Consider the following 13,930-nt stretch of genomic DNA (forward strand, 5'->3'; position numbering starts at 1 on the left):
TGTGTGTCTGATTTGTATATATGTGCGTGTGATGATGTGGGCGTGCATGTGTTAGAGTGTGTATGCTGTTTACGTGTTAAGTTGTCCCATTATGCCGTCTCTAATTGCTATGGTTTAAAAGGAGACAGAGCTTGCTAATCCGTTTGGAGAGGGAGAGAGGGGAAGAGGGAGAGAGGGAGAATATTTTCGGGGCTGTTTTGAAGCAGGCAGGACAGTGAGGGCATTGTTGGCCCTGTAGGCCTGGGATTCAGGCTGAGTGAGACTGCTCCTGTCCTCTCCCCATCTGGACACAGGCTCATCCCCAACTGTCACTGCAAGGTTAGAGAGGAAATTGATACACACGTTCTCACACTCAAATGCACTCTTATCATGCACTAACACATGCACTCTTATCATGCACTAACACATGCACTCTTATCATGCACTAACACATGCACTCTTATCATGCACGAACACATGCACTCTTATCATGCACGAACACATGCACGAACACATGCAATCTTATCATGCGTGAAAACACACACATATGACCTCCAAGCACTCTCACATACACATGAATCCAGACACTGCTGCCATGTTCGCTCCGGTGCTGAAGCTTAGCAACACCTCCATGAGAATGAATGAATTATATATATTGTACAAAGGGATGTACAGCTACATATATATGATGTACAGTTCCTTCAGAAAGTATTCACACCCCTTTACTTTTTCTACATTTTGTTGTGTCACTGCCTGAATTTTAAATTGATTAAATTGACAATACCCCATAATGTCAGTGGAATTTTGTTTGTAGAAAATGTTCGAAATTAATAAAAAGTTGCCTCAGTCGAGCAGTGAATATCAAGCACAGATTCAACCACAAAGACCAGGGTTTTTTCAATGCCTTGTAAAGAAGGGCACCGATTGGTTGATGTGTAAAGAAAGAGAATAAAAGGACGCTGAATATCCCCTTGAGCACGGCAAAGTTATTCATTATCACTACAGAGATACAGGCGTCCTTCCTAACTCAGTTGCCGGAGAGGAAGGAAACTTCAGGGATTTCACCATGAGGCCAATGGTGATTTTAAGACAGTTAGTTAGAGTTTAATAGTGGTGATATGAGAACTGAAGATGGATCAACAACATTGTAGTTACTCCACAATACTAACCTAAATGACAGAGTGAAAAGAAGGAAGCCTGCACAGAATCAAAATATTCCAATACGTGCATCATGTTTGCAACAAGCCACTAAAGTAGTACTGCAAAAATTGTGGCAAGGAAATCAACTGAATACAAAGCATTGCTGGGGGCAAATCCAACACATCACAGAGTACCACTCTTCATATTTTCAAGCATGGTGGTGGCTGCATCATGTTATTGGTACGCTGGTACTGGCAAAGACTAGGGAGTCTTGTTTGGATAAAACAAAATGGAATACAGCTAAGCACAGGCAAAATCCTAGAGGAAAACCTGGTTCAGTTTTCTTTCCTACAGACACTGGGAGACAAATTCACCTTTCAGCAGGACAATAACCTAAAACACAAGGCCAAATATACACTGGAGTTGCTTACGAAGACAACACTGAATCTTCTTAAGTGGCCTAGTTACAGTTTTGACTTAAATCGGCTTGAAAATCTATGGCACTGTAAATATTATATACATATGCATATTACATGCATGCCACATGCGTGGGGCAGTGTCTAAAATCTGCTCCTGTGACTGGGTATGTTACTAACATTGTTAATAGTTTAATGAAATGCTGTCTGACAAGATGTGAGTCAATCACTTAGGGAGATCTCTCTGAGGAGACAAGTACACCTGGAGACTGCTGCATGTGGCTCAAAGACCTATTTATTCACCATGAACAGACATGCTGCAACATCATGTTAGACATGTACGCACAAACATGCAATCAACCTCCAACGCACATGTGCAGTGCATTCGGAAAGTTTTCAGACCCCTTGACTTTTTCCACATTTTGTTACATTACAGCCTATTTGAAAATGTATTGAATTGCTTGTTTTCTCTTCATCAATCTACACACAATTCCCCATAATGACAAAGCAAAAACATTTTTTTTTTACATAAGGATTCAGTACTTTGTTGAAGCACCTTTGGCAGCGATTACAGGCACACCTGTATTTAGGGAGTTTCTTCCATTCTTCTCTGCAGATCCTCTCAAGCTCTGTCAGGTTGGATGGGGAGCATTGCTGCACAGCTATTTTCAGGTCGCTCCAGAGATGTTTGATCGGGTTCAAGTCCAGGCTCTGGCTGAGCCACAAAAGGACATTCAACTCCTGCGTTGTCGTGGCTGTGGGCTTAGAGTTGTTGTCCTGTTGGAAGGTGAACCTTTGCACCAGTCATCAGACCAGATAATCTTGTTTCTCATGGTCTGAGAGTCCTTTAGGTGCCGTTTGGCCAAATCCAAGCGGGCTGTCATGTGCCTTTTACTGAGGAGTGACTTCCGTCTGGCCACTCTACCATAAAGGCCTGATTTGGTGGAGTGCTGCAGAGACGGTTGTCCTTTTGGAAGGTTCTCCCATCTCCACAGAGGAACTCTGGAGCTCTGTCAGAGTGACCTTCAGGTTCTTTGTCACCTCCCTGACCAAGGCCCTTCTCCCCCAATTGCTCAGTTTGGACAGGCGGCCAGCACTAGGAAGAGTCTTGGTGGTTCTAAACTTTTTCCATTTAAGAATGATGGAGGCCTTTGTGTTCTTGGAGACCTTTAATGCTGCAGAAAATCTTGGGTACCCTTCCCCAGATCTTTACATCGACACAATCCTGTCTTGGACTATTCCTTCAACCTTATATAGACCGGTGTGTGCCTTTCCATATCATGTCCAATCAATTGAATTTACCACAGTTGGACTCCAATCAAGTTGTAGAAACATCTCAAGGGTGATCAATGAAGACAGGATGCACCTGTACCTATTTCTGTTTTTTATTCTTAAGAAATGTTCTGAAATTTCTAAAAAAACTGTTTTTCACTTTGTCATTATGTGGTATTGTGTGTAGATTGATGAGGAAAATAATTTATTTAACCCATTTTAGAATGAGGTTGTAAAGTAACAACATGTGGAAGAGGTCCAGGGACCTGAATCATTTCAGAATGCACATTCTTGATACACACGGGAAACTGTTGAGTGTGAAAAACCCAGCAGTGTTGCAGTTCTTGACACACTCAAACCGGTGCGCCTGGTACCTACTACCATACCCCTTTTAAAGGCACTTAAATAGTTTGTCTTGCCCATTCACTCTCTGAATGGCACACATACACAATCCATGTTGCTATTGTCTCAAGGAAAATCCTTCTTTAACCTGTCCCCTCCCCTTCATCTACACTGATTGAAGTGGATTTAACAAGTGACATCAATAAGGGATCATAGCTTTCACCTGGATTCACCTGGTCAGTCTATGTCATGGAAAGAGCAGGTCCTAATGTTTTGTACAGTCAGTGTACTTTAATTTAGCTCTTATTCACACAGAGATAATTGAATGCTTTGTGTGGGTTATACAATGAGATATATTGTCCTGCTTCCTTTGGAGGTCACACATGCATACAACAGACATACAGCGACAGTCTCAGAGACAAAGGTCTCAGTTCAACCCTGATTGCAGAAGTTCAACCCTGATTGCAGAAGTTCAACCCTGATTACAGAAGTTCAACCCTGATTGCAGAAGTTCAATCTGATCGCAGAAGTTCAACCCTGATCGCAGAAGTTCAGCGTAGGCCGAATGTCATTTAAAGGCAATGTGTGCGTAGACGGCATTCACAGTAAACTATGCTTTACATTTCAATTGCGCCATGAATGCTGAACTTCCGTGAAATGGGAAACGTATTTCCTGCTCCAGGTATTCCAAGTGTCCTAGCTCTGCTCTAGATGAGCGCCAGTCCAGTGCTACGTGTCCCTCTCTGTCCCTGTGTGTGTGTGTGTGTGTGTGTGTGTGTGTCATTTGTCATGTGCTTGTGGAGTGTGACTGCCTGGTGACAGAGAGGAGAGCTGATCCATTAGCCAGGCATCACACCCAGGGCTCTGCTGGCCTGGTAATGCTGGGATAATTGAACTTGTTTACATCTCCTCTGGGAAATCACCAGAGGCTCACAACACACCGGAGAGAGGGGGGAAGGGAATGGAGGGTGGGAGAGTGTGTGAATTCCTCCATTGCTGAGTGTGTGCATATGCAATGTTGGTTGCATAAGTGTGAATATCGGAGAGATGGGAAAAGAGTGCGAGTGTGTGTGTGTTAGGGCTTTAATGTATTGTGTGTGAATGTTCATGTCTCTCGAGTGCACTGTATGTTCTATAAAAGGTGACTGCATGTATGTGTATTGATAAATTGTACATTGTTGCAGTGGTGTGTGAGTGATGCGTTCTGGTGCATGTGTAACCTGAGATTCAGGTTGTGATGCAGGCGGGTGTGCAAATACGTGAGTAGAATGTGTTACCACGGCAACAGGCTCTGAGTGAGTCAATGCAATGGAATGGCTGGTGCGGTTCTATTAGAGCGAGAGGAGGCAGTTTCCATAGCGACTCAGCATCGCAGCTGCCTGCCTGTGTCTCTGTGTGTGTCAGTGTGCGCGCTTTTGTGCATTTTCCTACATGCATCTCTGTGTCCGTGCAGAGACCTTGCCATGTACAACTTTGTAATGGTTTGTTTAATCTCATCCCATCCCACCATTTTCTTGTGACATTACTCTTTCTCCTTCTCTTGCTCACTCCCTCTCTCTCTGTCTCGGTTCAGGGGCCATGTATCTTTCTTTCTCTCCTCTTCTCTCTCTTTCTTTTCTTTCTCTCGCTCTCCTTCCTGTCTCTTTTCCCATCGTTCTCTAAGTTACAGTATGTATTTTCTCATCACTCTCTCTCTCTCTTTTCCCATCTTTCTCCCTCTGTCTCTTTCCCATCTCCTTCCAGAAAGTCATCAGGGTAAACAGATGCTGTGGCTGTTATTTATGTTTCCACTTGGTCTGGCTCTCATATGAATTATCCACAGGGCAGACGCTAGGCTAACTGGGAACCACTGGCAGCTCTGCCTTATTAAAGATACGCAGACTGTACCACAGTACCTCACAGAGAGGGGGGGACCCTGAAAAACCCAGATCGTACCATTATACTGCAGTAGGAGAGACAGTGGCAGACTACCATAACTCACCAGAAGCGACAGTGAGAGTTACAGACTGTACCATAATACCACAGAGAGAGGGGATGCAGGGAAACTTACAGATAGGACCACGACACTACAAGAGGGGACAGAAAAATACAGACTGCCATGACAACACTAAGACGATGTTCCAATATCTAAAATGGCTAACCATTGATAAGAGACAGTACTGGATAGGTTCCAACCTTTTGCTTTCAACACTATTGCGTCAACCTATAATGTCACCTCAGTTCAATATGAAGAGTAGGAATGAGCAGAAGAAGTGTATGTTTCAAACTTTGGGGATAAAGTTAAAGATGAGGGAGATCAAAAGGCACATACAGATGTAGGATCTTAATTTGAGCCAGTTTGCTACATCAGGTAAATAATCCTGGAGCAACAGGGAATGTGTATTATTATGTTGACTATAATTAATGGACATTTTTTTGTAGGGATTGATACATTTTTCCTTTAGGACCAGTGGAAATTAAACTTTAGAAGCCTTTTTAGCCTGTGCAGGAAAAATCTCAGCAACGAAAGAGTGATCCAATTAAGATCCTACATCTGTATGCAAATGAAGGATTTTTTTGTGAATGGCTCTGTGGACATTCCTGTGGATTGTTTTTTTGTAGATAGACCGAAAGTTGTCATCTCTTTCTCAGAATCTAAAGTGTTTCTACTCTCTTTCTCTCATCCTCTCATCTTTTTGTGTTTGTGCATACTTCTGTGTATGTCCACGTCCCGCTCTTCGCCACAGATATCCGTGACCGTCGGAAGAAGCCAGTGATGTTGTTCATCCATGGCGGCTCCTACATGGAGGGGACGGGAAACATGTTCGACGCCAGCATCCTCGCAGCCTACGGCAACGTCATCGTGGTCACCATGAACTACCGTCTGGGCGTGCTCGGTGAGTCTGTCTGTCTGCATACTATGACACCACTTCCTGCTTGCACCATCAGGTCCCAGAACTCTTATTCTATGGTTTCACTCTGCTTAATTAGACGACTTACACTTATATAGAACGAGGCGCTTTTCCTAATGATGGATGGACTGACCAGGAATATATCTGGGTCCTAGTTATAGTCTACAGGTCTAGGTCCTGGAGTTGGTCTTGATCACATGACCAGAACAGTAGAACCATCTGGCCCTAGCTGTACCATGTGACCTGAGTTTTGTGTGCTCTGCCCTGTCCCTGTGTACAGACTCTGAGCCAGTGGACAGGAGTTTAGTCAGCTGCTCTGAGGGGCTGACTGCCTGTTTGTTTCTACAGCTGTTTGTTTGTGTACTGTACACCACAGAGCATCCACAGTCTCCATTGTGGTTGCCAGGTTGGGTAATGGGATCTGGTTTATTGTATCAAGCCTGTCTCAACACATCAGAGTATTCATAAAGAGAGAAATGGGAGTATTTTAGGATACAGTCCAAGCTTTGCCACTAGTGTAAACACAGTGGAACGTGATCCACATAGGCATTGACAGACGGGGCCAGCCAGTAGAGGGAACATACTGAGAGTTTGAGGTGCACCTGGCAGCAGCTCTGTCCTGCCTGCTAGATTTGGGCCTGCCTGTTTTGAGGTGCATGTGTCATGGGCTGTTATGCTTTTCTACATCTGTCTGACAAACTGGAAACATTAGCGAGTGGAGCGTGAGAACAATCCGCTGTGTGAACTTAAGTTTCCTTAATGCACTATCTAATCCTTGCTCTGCATGCCTCTAATTCACTGATCCAAACAGTCCTCAATGGAGTCCATGTTTGCATCATTCCCAAGCCAAATAGTAGTCTTTGTCTGTGTGATTTACATACTGTATGTGTGCTGTGTGTAGTTTGCCCGTGTGTAGTGTACAGTATTTATGCACCACACACACAGTGACATACAGAGGTAGAGAGAGATCCTGCTGAGCGATGCAGAGAGATGATGCAGTGCCCTCGATTCCTCTAACATGGTTGAACATTTTGGTACGTGGGCGAGTAGACTAACCTCGCTCTCTCGCTCTCTCTCTCTCTCTCTCTCTCTCTCTCTCTCTCTCTCTCTCTCTCTCTCTCTCTCTCTCTCTCTCTCTCTCTCTGTTTCCTCTTTCTCGCTCCCTCTGTTCTGCTTTTAATGGGTTACTCTACTGTACTGAAGTGTGTGTGTGTGTGTGTGTGTGTGTGTGTGTGTGTGTGTGTGTGTGTGTGTGTGTGTGTGTGTGTGTGTGTGTGTGTGTGTGGTGTGTGTGTGTGGTGTGTGTGTCCGTACATGTGGGTGTGTGTTGTATGTGTTTGCATACGTGCGTGTATGTTTGAATATGTAACAGTACAATGTGCCATCCATCCTCACCACCCACACTCTCAATGGACAAAAACGTTTTTGGCCTGAAAAGAGAAAGACAACTGCTCCACATTTCTACAATAGGTTTAGCACATAATCACACAGTATTATCCTATACTTATGCACGCGCACACTCACATATGCCAACCGTATTTCAGCCTGTGCCTTTAACAGAGAGATGGAAGGGAGGGAGGGAGGGGACGACAGAGAAGGGGGATAGAGACAGATGAGAGAGGGAGAAACAGAGAGACATAGCTAAAGAGAGGGAAGGAGCAACAGAAGGGGGAGATGGGAACAATCTAAAAATAAACCATCAGAAGTGCTTTTTAAATCTGCGGCGAAGCAACAAAAAAAAATTCATTCAAACAAATGTTAATGCAATGTGGCCACGGCGCGCACGCACACACACACACATATAGGCTTACACACATCTCTATATACTCACATACAGTTACATAAGGGGTTTCACTTTCTTTTTTAGCGCTTGGTGGATGTTAAGTTAATTCATGATATGCTTGTGATTTGTGAAAGGGGGGAATATGTCTATAAGAAAATCCTAAATGTCTGCCATGTACAGTCCAGGAGTGTTTAGCATGGTGAAGTTAGGAGTGTGTATACTAGTACCTACCTACAGTAGAGCTCCACCCCAACGCTGCTGCCTGCTCACCTTGCCCCTACCTTCCTCCTGGCTGCTCCAGGCCCATGCAGCCTCCTGATTTGTGCTGCAAAGCCATCTGTTCTGACTAATTAACTAATTAATGAACTCTGGGAAAGGGCCCACCGTCACTGGGCTGTGGGAGAGAGAGAGGGGCTGTCTCACATCAAGAACCCTCCGCTCTCCTCCTTCTCCTTTTTTCTTCTTCCTCCTCATTCTTCTTCTTCTTTTTGTTCATCTCATCCCCGTTCTCTCCATCAGATCAGTCCCATCTGATTGACAAAATCGGATGACTCTTAATGAGTTAATCTCATGTGTTTGTTTTTCTCCCTCTGCAACCAACAAACACCAAATCACAGAATTATGATTCCCAGCTCTCTCCTGATGCAGCCAAGGAGTTATTTTAGTTATTAATACTTCAGCATACATTCTATTGGTTTGGATGTACAATATAATTACAACCCCGGCTCAGACTGAATAAATAGAGCCAGTATTGCGATCATATGGTTATTGTTGCATGGGGCTGTCAGGAGAGAGTGAATTCCCTTGCACAAATTAACCGAGTGGAGGAAGCATGAAATGAAAAGAGAAAGGGTTGTGATGTTACTGTATGGAATCATAATTTAGATGGTCAAACGACACACGAGAATAGAATATACCACAACCCAATACTGCATACCACAACAGGATAACATTGTAGAGAGCACAACAGCCCAATAACAGAATGCAGTGCCATAGTGGTTTCTATAAAACACACAGATACCGATGAAGGCCACGGTGGATACAGTTGATCTCAAAGGTTACCTTACAATGAGCAATTTCACTTATGAGTCCAATTTTACGCTGTTAGACACAGGCTCGTGTTTACAACAATATTAAAAAGAGCAAACCGTCCATGAACAATTTAGTCTGAAAACACAGCACTTCTCTGTGAGCACAGCCTCATCTGTGGAGGACAAACAGCTTACAGTAATACTCCATCTGTAAAGAACAAACACAGGACATTTGACGTGTACATCTGTGGATTTACCTCCATTAAGGGATTTTATACACAACCTGACCCCTGTGTTTGTCCCTCTGTCTCTATAATTCTGTTTTGTCTATGTATCTCTCCTAGTCTTCTTACTACACTGCTCAAAAAAATAAAGGGAACACTAAAATAACACATCCTAGATCTGAATGAATGAAATATTCTTATTAAATACTTTTTTCTTTACATAGTTGAATGTGCTGATAACAAAATCACACAAATGATCAATGGAAATCAAATGTATCAACCCATGGAGGTCTGGATTTGGAGTCACACTCAAAATTAAAGTGGAAAACCACACTACAGGCTGATCCAACTTTGATGTAATGTCCTTAAAACAAGTCAAAATGAGGCTCAGTAGTGTGTGTGGCCTCCACGTGCCTGTATGACCTCCCTACAATGCCTGGGCATGCTCCTAATGAGGTGGTGGATGGTCTCCTGAGGGATCTCCTCCCAGACCTGGACTAAAGCATCCGCCAACTCCTTGACAGTCTGTTGTGCAACGTGGCGTTGGTGGATGGAGCGAGACATGATGTCCCAGATGTGCTCAATTGAATTCAGGTCTGGGGAACGGGCGGGCCAGTCCATAGCATCAATGCCTTCCTCTTGCAGGAACTGCTGACACACTCCAGCCACATGAGGTCTAGCATTGTCTTGCATTAGGAGGAACCCAGGGCCAACCGCACCAGCATATGGTCTCACAAGGGGTCTGAGGATCTCATCTCGGTACCTAATGGCAGTCAGGCTACCTCTAGCGAGCACATGGAGGGCTGTGCGGCCTCCCAAAGAAATGCCACCCCACACCATGACTGACCCACCGCCAAACCGGTCATGCTGGAGGATGTTGCAGGCAGCAGAACGTTCTCCATGGCGTCTCCAGACTGTCACGTCTGTCACATATGCTCAGTGTGAACCTGCTTTCATCTGTGAAGAGCACAGGGCGCCAGTGGCAAATTTGCCATTCTTGGTGTTCTCTGGCAAATGCCAAACGTCCTGCACGGTGTTGAGCTTTAAGCACAACCCCCACCTGTGGACGTCGGACCCTCATACCACCCTCATGGAGTCTGTTTCTGACCGTTTGAGCAGACACATGCACATTTGTGGCCTGCTGGAGGTCATTTTGCAGGGCTCTGGCAGTGGTCCTCCTTGCATAAAGGCGGAGGTAGTGGTCCTGATGCTGGGTTGTTGCCCTCCTACGGCCTCCTCCACGTCTCCTGATGTACTGGCCTGTCTCCTGGTAGCGCCTCCATGCTCTGGACAATACGCTGACAGACACAGCAAACCTTCTTGCCACATCTCGCATTGATGTGCCATCCTGGATGAGCTGCACTACCTGAGCCACTTGTGTGGGTTGTAGACTCCGTCTCATGCTACCACTAGAGTGAAAGCACCGCCAGCATTCAAACGTGACCAAAACATCAGCCAGGAAGCATAGGAACTGAGAAGTGGTCTGTGGTCACCACCTGTAAAACCACTCCTTTATTGGGGGTGTCTTGCTAAATGCCTATAATTTCCACCTGTTGTCTATTCCATTTGCACAACAGCATGTGAAATGTATTGTCAATCAGTGTTGCTTCCTAAGTGGACAGTTTGATTTCACAGAAGTGTGATTGACTTGGAGTTACATTGTGTTGTTTAAGTGTTCCCTTTATTTTTTTGAGCAGTGTATATCTCGGTCTCTCTCTTAATGGCCTTGTATCTATGATGGGTTGGTTCCCTCCCTCTGATACACAGAGATGTGTTTGGACAATGTAAAGTCCCTTCCGTGATCTTCATCCCATCTGTCCATCACTCTTCATCATCCACGTTCCGTTTGAATAATGCACATAATCTATATGCTTCCTTTGTATCCATCGCCTTTCACATCTCCTTTTTCTTTCCATTCCAAACCCCCCTTCCTCCTCTCCTCTCTGGGTAGAGCTCTATTCACCTACTCATGTATTCTTAATATAGCTGTTTGTTCGGTTACTTCCTGATAATTGTCCTGTTCGTATCTGAGACACTGGGTATGTAGTATAGGTCGACCGATTAATCGGAATGGCCGATTAATTAGGGACGATTTCTAGTTTTCATAACAATCGGAAATCGGTATTTTGGGGCGCTGATTTGCCATTTTTAAAAATGTTTTATTATTAAATTATTTTGTATACCTTTTATTTAACTAGACAAGTCAGTTAAGAACACATTCTTATTTTCAATGATGGCCTAGGAACGGTGGGTTAACTGCCTTGTTCAGGGGCAGAACGACAGATTTTCACCTTGTCAGCTCGGGGGATCCAATCTTGCAAACTTACAGTTAACTAGTCCAACGCAAAACGACCTGCCTCTCGCTCATTGCAGTAAGCCAAGGTAAGTTGATAGCTAGCATTAAACTTATCTTATAAAAAACAATCAATCATAATCACTAGTTAACTACACATGGTTGATGATATTACTAGATATTATCTAGCGTGTCCTGCGTTGCATATAATCTGACTGAGCATACAAGCATACAAGTATCTAAGTATCTTTCTGAGTGGTGGTAGGCAGAAGCAGGCACGTAAACATTCATTCAAACAGCACTTTCATGCGTTTTGCCAGCAGCTCTTCGTTGTGCATCAAGCATTGCACTGTTAATGACTTCAAGCCTATCAACTCCCGAGATGAGGCTCGTGTAACCGAAGTGAAATGGCTAGCTAGTTAGCGCGTGCTAATTCTCATCGTGTTGCTGGTTCAATCCCAGGGAGGAGGGAGGAGAGGGACGGAAGCTATATATTGTTACACTGGCATTACTAAAGTGCTTATAAGAACATCCAATAGTCAAAGGTTAATGAAATACAAATGGTATAGAGGGAAATAGTCCTATAATTCCAATAATAACTACAACCTAAAACTTCTTACCTGGGAATATTGAAGACTCATGTTAAAAGGAACCACCAGCTTTCATATGTTCTCATGTTCTGACCAAGGAACTGAAACGTTAGCTTTCTTACATAGCACATATTGTACTTTTACTTTCTTCTCCAACACTTTGTTTTTGCATTATTTAAACCAAATTGAACATGTTTCATTATTTGAGGCTAAATTGATATTATTGATGTATTATATTAAGTTAAAATAAGTAGTCATTCAGTATTGTTGTAATTGTCATTATTACAAATACATTTTAAAAAATCGTCCGATTAATCGGTATCGGCTTTTTTGGTCCTCCAATAATCTGTATCGGCGTTGAAAAATCATAATCTGTCGACCTCTAGTATGTAGGGCCTATTCCCTCACACTGCAGACTAGGTAGTTCCTATACAATACCTAAGTGGCTGGACACACACACACATACAAGTAGTTGATGTAGAGTTTGATCTGTCAAACTGTATTTCACACCTCGTGTGTGTGTGTGTGTGTGTGTGTGTGTGTGTGTGTGTACCTAGGCTTGCTGTGATCCTAAGGATGGTGTATTGGGCTATATGAATGTGTATTTTTTTATGTAACCAGGTAGGCCACTTGAGAAGAAGTTCAAATGAACAACTGCGACCTGGCCAAGATAAAGTAAAGCAGTGCGACAAAAACAACAACACAGAGTTACACATAAACAAACGTGCAGTCAATAACACAATAGAAACATCTATATACAGTGTGTACAAATGTAAATAGGCCACAGAGGCGAAGTAATTACAATTTACCATTAATACTGGAGTGATAGATGTGCAGATGATGATGTGAAAGTATAGATACTGGGGTGTAAAAGATCAAAAAGATAAATAACAATATGGGGATGAGGTAGTTATGAGGTAGCTATTTACAGAATTGGCTGTGTACAGTGATCGGTAAGCTGATGCTTAAAGTTAGAGAGGGAGATATAAGTATCCAGCTTAAGTGATTTTTGCAATTTGTTCCAGTCATTGGCAGCAGAGAACTGGAAGGAAAGGCAGCCAAATGAGGTGTTGGCTTTGGGGATGACCAGTGAAATATACCTGCTGGAGCGTGTGCTACAGGTGGGTGTTACTAGGGTGACTAGCGAGCTGAGATAAGGCGGGGCTTTACTTAGCAAAGACTTATAGATGACCTGGATCCAGTGGGTTTGGCAACGGATATGTAGCGAGGGCCAGCCAACGAGAGCATACAGGTCGCAGTGGTGGGTAGTATATGGGGCTTTGGTAACAAAACGGATGGCACTGTGATAGACTACATCCAATTTGCTGAGTAGAGTGTTGGAGGCTATTTTGTAAATGACATCGCCAAAGTCAAGGATCGGTAGGATAGTCCGTTTTACGAGGGTATGTTTGGCAGCATGAGTGAAGGAGGCTTTGTTGCGAAATAGGAAGTTGATTCTAGATATCATTTTGGATTGGAGATGCTTAATGTGAGTCTGGAAGGAGAGTTTGCAGTCTAACCAGACACCTAGGTATTTGTAGTTGTCCACATATTCTAAGTCAGGACCGTCCAGAGTAGTGAATCTAGTCGGGCGGGCGCGGGCAGCAATTGTTTGAAGAGCATGCATTTAGTTTTACTAGCATTTAAAAGTGGTTGGAGGCCACGGAAGGAGAGTTGAAGCTCGTTTGGAGGTTTGTTAACACAGTGTCCAAAGAAGGGCCCGATGTATACAGAATGGTATCGTCTGAGTAGAGGTGGATCAGAGAGTCACCAGCAACAAGAGCGACATCATTGATATATAGAGAAAATAGTCGACCCAAGAATTGAACCTTGTAGCACCCCCATAGAGACTGCCAGCGGTCCGGACAACAGGCCCTCCGATTTGACACTGAACTCTAGTAAGTAGTTGGTAGTTGGTGAACCAGGCGAGGCAGTCGGTGAACCAGGTAGTTGGTGAACCAGGCGAGGC

At 43.9% G+C, this 13,930-nt stretch overlaps 1 protein-coding gene across 1 annotated transcript in view; it reads left to right on the forward strand.

Moving 5' to 3' along the window:
* Positions 1-13,930, forward strand: part of LOC110533114 (neuroligin-2) — a 70,882-nt gene that overhangs the window by 39,533 nt on the left and 17,419 nt on the right. Inside the window, 1 exon segment of the mRNA XM_036990359.1 lies at positions 5,876-6,025. Coding sequence (XP_036846254.1) covers positions 5,876-6,025 — 150 coding nt within the window.

This window comes from Oncorhynchus mykiss, chromosome 10, assembly GCF_013265735.2.
Source record: "Oncorhynchus mykiss isolate Arlee chromosome 10, USDA_OmykA_1.1, whole genome shotgun sequence".
Classification (NCBI taxonomy): Eukaryota; Metazoa; Chordata; class Actinopteri; order Salmoniformes; family Salmonidae; genus Oncorhynchus; species Oncorhynchus mykiss.